The 9,392-nt window shown below is 41.2% G+C and overlaps 1 protein-coding gene across 1 annotated transcript in view; it reads right to left on the reverse strand.

Moving 5' to 3' along the window:
• ABHD3 (abhydrolase domain containing 3) overlaps positions 1-9,392 on the reverse strand; it is a 77,654-nt gene that overhangs the window by 8,400 nt on the left and 59,862 nt on the right. Inside the window, exons 9-10 of the mRNA XM_010828985.1 lie at positions 4,692-4,804; positions 708-881 (exon numbers count right to left, since the gene is read on the reverse strand). Of these exons, the coding sequence (XP_010827287.1) occupies positions 708-881; positions 4,692-4,804 (287 nt within the window). The remainder of the gene's footprint in view (positions 1-707; positions 882-4,691; positions 4,805-9,392) is intronic.

The following is a 9,392-nucleotide window of genomic DNA, read 5'->3' on the forward strand; positions in this document are numbered from 1 at the left end:
GGACGTGAGTCTGGGTGAACTCCGGTAGTTGGTGATGGACAGGGAGGCCTGGCGTGCTGCGATTCATGGGGTCGCAAAGAGTCGGACACGACTGAGTGACTGAACTGAACTGAACTGAAACAATTTCAGAAAAAAACTAATTCACAGATAATATTTTGGTAATGTTAAGAATTGTGGGGGCTGAGAATATCCATATTTTAGGGGCATGCTCCTAAGCCTCTAAAACATATTATGTTCATAACACAAGCTTTAAAAAACATATTATTTAGCTCTGAAAACACTTAACACATTAGTTACTACCCAGGGGAGAATTAGGTACTAATAAGATTAGCAACAAGTAGAAAATCCAGGGAAATAGCCCATAGTTATTCAACACATTCAATACTAATATTTTTATTCTTTTAGAATAATTTAGAACAGTAATGAAATGGTGATCTTCAAAATGGGGCACAGAGACTAGAGGTTGTACAAGGTACATTGTGGTACAGAAAGAAAACATCAGAGCTCTTATCTATATTTTTAGCTTATACATAAAATCTTTTTATTTTTGTACATATTGAAATTGAAGGATTAATTTGTTACTGTATATAACATAATAGTGCATATAACAAATATATATATACATTAGCAGTGTTGTCCTCTAAAACATTTTACTGTGGCACTTACTCCGAAAAATTTGGAGACATTAGGTGTTTAAAATGACTTACTTATTCACGGAAGACTGGAGGCAAGTTGTTAAATAATAATTAAAAAGCAGCCAGTTCAGTGGTTTCTCCAGTGACTCCGAGCAAGCAAAGGTATTCCAACCAACTGAAAAAGTTGCAGCTGCCTTCAAAGGAGTTTTTGGTCCAATTTTGCCCAAATAATTTAAAAGCAGCATTCTAAAATGAGGAAAAACAGAACACAGTGATTAATTCGTTCTATATCACAAGACATCCTGTTTCTAATTGTGGACTTTTAACCACGGAGAAGAAACATATAAACCAGTGTGTCTAACCCTTTATCTTGGAAAACCATGAAAATACCTTCTTTCTTTCCTTCTGTTCACATATTTATCTTGAGAATGGATAAATATGGATAGGGAATTTGAGAATGGGACAAAGCATACAGTTGTTAGTTAAATGTGTATCTTTCTTGGAGGTAAAACATCAGGAAAATCCATCGTAAGAGTGGTTTTCTTTTTTGAAAATTATATTGGGGTCTATTAAAACTTTGCAATTCCCTGGCCCCTGGCCCCCTAGCTGAGTATTTAACTTATTATGGGAGGAGTGTTTCAGGCAAACTTTTTCTATAAAGGGCCACAAAGCAAATGGGTTCTGGTGGCCCTAAAAACTCAGTCACAACCATCAATACTTAACCCTGTGACTGTATTTTAAAACAGCCATAGACATGTGTGAAGGAATGGACATGGCTGTGTTTCAATAAAATATTATATATGGACATTGAAATTTGAGTTTCATATACTTTTCACATGTCGTGAAATAATTCTTCTTTTCCAACCATTGAAAAATATAATAACCATTCTTGGCTCTTGCACAAAAACAGTCAGATTTGGCCTCCGGGTTGTGGTTTGCCAATGCTTGACACAGGTGAAAAATCACAAGGAGTGGTTTTCAAATGTGTTTGCACACTGAAGTCACCTGAGGAGTTTTAAAAACTGATTGATCTGGGTCTCACCTTGAGATTCGGAGTAATTGGTCTGGATGGCCTTTCCAATTGTCTGTGCATCCTTGCTCCCTGGGCTTCCCAGGTGGTACTAATGATAAAGAACCTGCCTGCCAATGCAGGAGACATAAGAGATGCAGGTTTGATCCCTGGTTCGGGAAGATCCCCTGGAGGAGGGCATGGCAACCCACTCCAGTATTCTTGCCTGAAAAATCCCATGGACAGAGGAGCCTGGCGGGCTCGAGTCCATGGAGTCACAAAGAGCTGGACATGATTGAAGCAACTTGGCACACATGCACGCCTCGCTCCCTACAGCTCCTTGTCTAGAGTTAGACTTCCTCAATTGTGGCAGAGCAATCAACCCTAAAGTCACTTGTTTTCTTTTCCTGCTCCCTCCTGCTGTTTGTCCTTATCTCCTTTCACATATTTTCCTCTTGTTCTATCATTTTTCCTGATTCTACTCTAGTTTTACTTTGGTAAAAGGGACAAGCATGGAATGTAACACAGTACACCAGAAATCCAAGTTTGACATTTACAACTAAGAGAAAGGATAATAGTATAAATTCTGTTTCTATTTTCCATCCTTTATTTCTCCAATTGCTCAGGTTCTGAAATGAGTAAAAATTCTCTCTCATTCTTTTTTTTCCAACCCAGATGGACTACAGAGTGAATGAGAGATATTAGATCAAAAATGGAAATTTCGGGGTTTGCTGGTTTTTTGGGTATTTTTGCTGTTGTTGAATGAGGTTTGTTGGAAATGTTACAGCAAAAAGACAGAAATGGCTCCACGCTGTGTTTTGAAATTCATCCCAGCTGTAGACTAAGTGACCTGCAGGCTGGACAGATGCCAAAAACCAAGAGCTTCAGCATTTCCATCATGTCAGAATCTCCTTCAGTGATTTCCTGATCCAGGGCAGAGACCTCAGGCTGGAGATTTCCCTTTTGAGAACAACTCTTCATAACGACTGCATTCCTTTTTTTATTGTACATAGCTCCCTAAGCTAGTTAAGGGATAATGCTTCTCTCCTGCAAAGGGGTCATTCCAGTGTCTAGTTGTGGTGGCCCAATTCTTTGGCTGGCAGTCAAGAGGTTTCTGTGAGGCTGGTGTAAAAGGCAAACTGAAAGAGCTAGAAACGAACCTCGTAGGAGCAGGAAGCACCAAGAATAGCTGTGACTGAGTAGGTGGGGACACTTCCTGGTTATTACTCAGGAGTAAAATAACATCAAGATATCACCCCATAAAAAGGCCATGTCACTTTGATAAGAAAAAGACTCCCTTTTTTCACCAAGAAAAAAAAAAGCAGATAGAAAAGATAAAGAACTCACAGATTAAGAGATTTAAGAGACATAATCTGTCCATATGTGGACTTTATCTGGCTCATGCCTCAAACAAACTGTAAAAACCAGCCAACAGATTGACAGTGAAATGAAATACTGACATCGAATATTTGATGACATTTAGGAATTACTGTTAGCTTTGTTCAGGTGTAATAATACACTGTGGTGGGTTGTTGTTATTGTTTCTTAAGAGACTCTACCTGTCAGAGACCCATAAATCTCTATAAATGATGTCTGAAAATTATTTTAATGTAATCAGAGTTGAGAAGGAATGGAGGGTAGATTATCCTTGAATTGACAGTCATTGAAGCTGGGGAGATGAATATTTATGAGGAATCATACTCTTTCTACTCATATATACTTGGAAATTTCTATACATTTTTAAAGCTAGTCTAGGAACCCAATGGGAGACTGGAATGTGACCAGGTCTCGAGCAGCGTGGATTCCTTGGTGAGACTTAGTTCTGGCTCAAACTGCTGCTTGGCCCCAGGCATAACAGGCGTGGGGATCACCCAGTCTGGGCATAAGGGTCTTAGATGCTTTTGTCTGCTGCATCTCCAAAAGGAAAAAAATGTATCAAGCTATAAACCACATCCCAGAGTGGTAAACCCACTTGGGAACATGTCACAGTGCTAGGCAACTAGAAAGGGGACTTCCCTTTCAACAATTTACAAGACATTAATATTCAACCAGCTGCAAAGGCTAATGGTCAAGTTCTGCCTTCAGGCACTGAGACTTCAACTCGACAAGAATAGGCATTTCCCAGGAGCCTCTGAATAAAGAATCAGGGCCTGTTTACATAAAGTCTGGCTTTTTAAAAATTCAAGAATTTATATGACTAAGGGAAGAAAGTTCAGCTGCCACCCTGTCCTTTAAGGTTCTCATTGTGGGGCAAAGGAAAAAGTGAAATACTTTTCTTTAAGCACAATTCACAGATTTTGTCTGGGTTTTCTGCCCTGATTCAGACTTCTTCCTTTTTAGTAGGTCAAGTCCGACCTTCCATGCTAATGTAAGAAACGTATTCTTTGCTTCTTAGTTTTATGCTTATCAGAGTCTAAAAAACTACGGTGAGAGCCAATCTTTCAGAGCCCATCATTTGTAAAGCTGTTCATTTTCAAGTAAGCATGCTCGCAAGACATTTTGAAAATTGACAGATACATTGACTATAGAATTAAGAAAAAATATTTTCTGTTTCCATGTGTTTGCTGATTTTGGACAATGGTTTAGGTCCTCTAAGCACAGCAAAATGCCATATAATAAAAATTTTGTTTTTTATTAAAGCTCACTATTACTACAACAACAACAACAAAAACACACAAAAAATTAGCACAAATGAGGCTAGGCTTTCCTGGTGGCTCAGATGGTAAAGAATCTACCTGCAATGAGGGTGACTCGGGTTCGCTCCCTGAGTCAGGAAGATCCCCCTAGAGAAAGGAATGGCAACCCACCTGAGTATTGTTGCCTGGAGAATACTATGGACAGAGGAGTCTGGTGAGCTACATACAGTCTGTAGGGTCGCAGAGAGTCAGACACGACTGAGCAACTAACATTTTCATCCAACCATATGTGATAAAATATGAGCAACCCAAACATTTGCTTTTAAATGCCCATTTAGCTTATGGTCATCAGAAAGAGACAGGCACTAGGACCACTTCCCTCTAGGACATTTTAGAAAGGAAAAATCTTACCCTCCCATTGACACTCCTGCTGCCAGAAATGGAGCAGAAGGGTACAGACTGTGGACGTGGTGAATGACTGTCTCCAAGTCTTCAGTGTTCGAACAACAGTAAGTCCTTGGCGTCTGCAAGCAACAACAGGTAAAGCACAAAAATTAAAATTGGGAGGGGAATCATTTGTGTAACACAGAAATGTAAAAAAGAGCAAAAAGTCATAACTGGGAGAAAATGACCTTTGTTTGCACACACTATATGAGTCAGGATAATTTTCCATTTTCTGTCTTGCAGTTCAAATTTATGCCATTTAGAGTCAGTACTACCCGAGTTGGCACTAACAAAAGACTCTAATCACACAAGGAAGTCTGGAGGGAAATGGGACAAGACCAATATAAATACCTTAAATTAAACAGATATGCAATACTCTATTCAAATGTGTCTCTAACTAAAGAACAGAGTCAATTTAGGAAGAAAAAGTGGAGAACGATACTTTTTTATAGGAAACCAACAACAATTTAGGCCTGACAATGCCAAAGCAATTATTTTTTTAATATATAATTTTATTTATTTATTTATATTTTTGGCTGTGCTGGGTCTTCATTGCTGCATAGGCTTTTTTCTAGTTGTGGCAAACAGGCGCTACTCCAGCTAGGCTCTACGTGCGTGCAGGCTTCAGTAGCTACAGCATACGGCGGCAGTTAGCTGTTTCATGGCATGTGGGATCTTCCTGGACCACAGATCAAACCCGTGTCTCCTGCACTGGCAAGCATATTCTTTACCACTGGGCCACTGGGCAAGCCCCAAAGTAATTCTTACTAAAAAAAAAAAAAACAACAACACAATCAAGCAAACAAAAAAGGTTTTCAATAATCCACAAAAAAATCTAAACTGTAACTCCTTCCTGCTCAGGTATAACCTGAATGCTGTCTACCAGTGAAGGAGTGTGATTTTTTTTCTGACACTGCCTTCACTCTAGATCAAGCAACATGCAGTCTGCTTTATTAATTAGATATTTTCTTTTTCAATAAGACTTCCATATAACCCCAGCTGCGCTACACTGAAAACAGACACTTAAAATGTTAAAATATGTAAAGCTGATTATGCCTCAATACATAATGCATTAAAACAAATGATTTTCATGTGAACTCCATCAATAAGGGCTCTGTTTCCAGCAGAAAAGCTTCACAGATGCTTTATTTGAGATCTGGGAACAGAGGGCAATCCTGTCTGTACAATGTATGTGAGAGTGTGTGCATGAATAAAGTATGCATGAGATAAAATAACTAGAAACTTAACAACAAAGAGATAAATCTGGTAACATTGCCCTAATAAAAAAGCCAAAACCAGTTATCTGTACAACCCGGATGGTAATATTCCAATAAAATATGACTGGAAGATTATGTGTCACCCACCATTCAATCACTAATGCATAGTCTGAGAAAACTTCAATTTTCACTGATCCCTGCAACTAAACTCAAGGTTAAAACACTCCTATTTCCTACTACCATCTTTTTGAGATCTGCAAATATAAAACTCTCCAAAAGACAAATGTTAACCTCACAGGATTTACAATGGCTAACACTTATTGAATAATTAAATTTGTGCCCACAAAACCCCAAGGCAGATCCTATTTAGGAAACTGAGTTATTAATAGAAAATTGAGTTTAGAGAGGTTAAATAATTCCTGTAAACTCAAGAACAGCTAATACACGATGAAGCTGAGATACTTCCAAAAATACTTTGTGATTAAATGCATTTGAGGGGCACAAATTCAATGTAAAATCTAAACAGACCAATGTCTACTACCATGCTTATTCATAGTAACTGCAGAATTTGTCACAAAAATTCAGGTGAAAAAAATATCCTTTAGCATTTTTACTGTATTTGTGTTTATTCACACTGCATAGCTTTAAATTTTCTGTATTATTTAATATAAACAGTTACCAACACATATTCTTGTTATGCAGGCTTCAAGTGAAGTAAGTGTATACATGTGTATACACACTTGCACACACAGATACATGAACATACACACAGAGTTGGTGGTGGTGGTTTAATCTCATGCCTGACTCTTTGCAACCCCATGGTCTATAGCCCACCAAGCTCCTCTGTCCATGGAATTCTCCAGGCAAGAATATTGGAATGAGTTGCCATTTCCTTCTCCAAGAGGATCTTCCTGATTGAATCCACATCTCCTGCACTGCAGGCAGATTCTTTACCACTGAGCCACCAGGAAAGCACACACAGAGTTGCTGCTGCTGCTGCTGCTGCTAAGTCACTTCAGTCGTGTCTGACTCTGTGCGACCCCATAGACAGCAGCCTACCAGGCTCCCCCGTCCCAGGGATTCTCCAGGCAAGAAAACTGGAGTGGGTTGCCATTTCCTTCTCCTATACATGAAAGTGAAAAGTGAAAGTGAAGTCGCTCAGTTGTGTCCGACTCCTAGCGACCCCATGGACTGCAGCCCACCAGGCCCCTCAGTCCATGGTATTTTCCAGGCAAGAGTACTAGAGTGGGGTGCCATCGCCTTCTCTGCACACAGAGTTAGGGTATGATTAAAAATGGCCAGGGAAAATTATTAGGATCTTAGTGCCAGGAATGCCTGTGGATAACAGCTGTTTCCTTATTTACAAGTGGGAAACCCAAAGCTCAGTAAGGTTGGGTAATTTACCAAAAGTCACAAAGTAGCAAAGCTCAGGGTTTATGTTTGTAGTAAGTAAACTAGTTATCATAAAGCACTAGGATTCCATGAGATGTTTAATAAGCAAATCGATTATCTGGGACCCTCAGAGATAGGAGCTTCTCTTTCCCTTAATGTTTTTCTCCCAAATGGATTACACTGAGTTGGAAACCAATAACGCTGGTGTGGAAATGTTAGCTAGTTAGAATAGGAAAAAGGAGTTCAGAAGGGCAGTGGCTGAAAGACAAGAAAGGGAAAAGCCCGCGAAAATAGAACAAAGGAAGGTCTGAGGACCTCAGGTAAAACAAATAGCACTCCTGGCTAGCCCAATTTACATAGGACGGCCCGGGGGGTGGGGGTTGGGGGGTGGTAAGAAACATAAGAAGAGGAGCCAAAGGGCCAGGGGTCTCTCTCCTGAGAGCACATGCTCTCTTTCGCTCTCTTTCCCGCGCACGCGCCCTCTCTCTCTTCACGTCGCATCTTTTGGGTTGGCATGCCCTCACACCTTGAGGATGTATTTTCCTTTATTTTCTAAATAAAACTGAGCTGCAACACTGTCTGAGAGCTGTGACATGCCGAGGGCTTTAACGTCCATCGCTTCACATTTTTGTTGTGATGAGACAGAACCGAGGAAATTACACACTCCCCTAACATCTATTTAACCTGGCTGAAACAACCTGGACGCGGACCCCTGCAAAGAGGAGGCCAAGCAAAGCAGGAGCCCAACTCAGCGAAAGCTCCCATGGTGGAAGCAGAACGTGAAGAAAACCCAGTGCAGGGGAAGTGACAAGAAGCCCAGCGTGCTGGAAACCGGAACAGGGAAAAACTAACTCAGCAGAAAGCTCACATGGCTGTCTCAGATTCCAGAAGACCTCCGGTTAAGGTAGGAGGCCCTCGGTGCTATGGCTGGAGGGACATATGCCTAACAAAATCTTTATTCCTTTAAAATCTCTCGTTTCTTGTTTCCTCAAACCCCGCCACGAACAGGCGAGCGGCAGTGGGCACAAGTAGGGACTCTGGAGAGGCTACTTCTCAGTATGTCCCTAAGGCTCCACTCTCTGCTGAGCCCCAGTAGCTGTTACCCAAGGTGGTGGGGGTTCTTCTGTCCTTAATCTTCTTTGTGCCAAGGATCAAGCCAATGAAAACTGTGAGCACAGGTCAGGTATTCAGCAGATTTTCCAGCAGGCTATGAAGGGGATTCCGTGGCACGTTTTTTCTTCTGCTTTTTCCTCCCATCCTTCAGCTCCTCTCTCCTGGGACTTAAGCCTGGCCAAAACCCATGATGAGTGGCTTCAGGACCCAATGAAGCTCAGGCTCTGATGTCTCATTGCAAAAATTCAGTGAGAGACACAGAGATAGGTGAGAGGTGGATTTGTTAGGATTCAGAGAGAAGTACACTCTTCAGAGTGTGGACCATTGCAGAGGGCAAGTGCTTCCACCAAAGGAATTGGTCTGGCTAGGTTTTGCAAGCTGGGTGAATTCATATGCTAATGAGTGGGAGGATCATCCCAACCACGGGGGAAGCACTCACTCTTCTGTCTTTTGACAGTGCCTTGGAGCTGTTCTGTAATGCTCAAAATTCTCCAAGCCAGGCTTGAGCAATATGTGAACCGAGAACTTCCTGATGTTCAAGCTGGTTTTAGAAAAGGCAGAGGAACCAGAGATCAAATTGCCAACATCCACTGGATCATGGAAAAAGCAAGAGAGTTCCAGAAAAACATCTATTTCTGCTTTATGGACTATGACAAAGCCTTTGACTGTGTGGACCAGAGTTGGACTGTGAAGAAGGCTGAGCGCCAAAGAACTGATCCTTTTGAACTGTGGTGTTGGAGAAGACTCTTGAGAATCCCTTGGACTGCAAGGAGATCCAACCAGTCCATCCTAAAGGAGATCAGTCCTGGGTGCTCATTGGAAGGGCTGATGCTGAAGCTGAAACTCCAATACTTTGGCCACCTCATGCGAAGAGTTGACTCATTGGAAAAGTCTTTGATGCGTGGGGAGGGGAGTTGGGGGGCGAGGGAGGGAGGAAGGGGGACGA

This window comes from Bison bison, unplaced genomic scaffold (genome assembly GCF_000754665.1).
Source record: "Bison bison bison isolate TAMUID 2011002044 unplaced genomic scaffold, Bison_UMD1.0 scf7180017864498, whole genome shotgun sequence".
Classification (NCBI taxonomy): domain Eukaryota; kingdom Metazoa; phylum Chordata; class Mammalia; order Artiodactyla; family Bovidae; genus Bison; species Bison bison.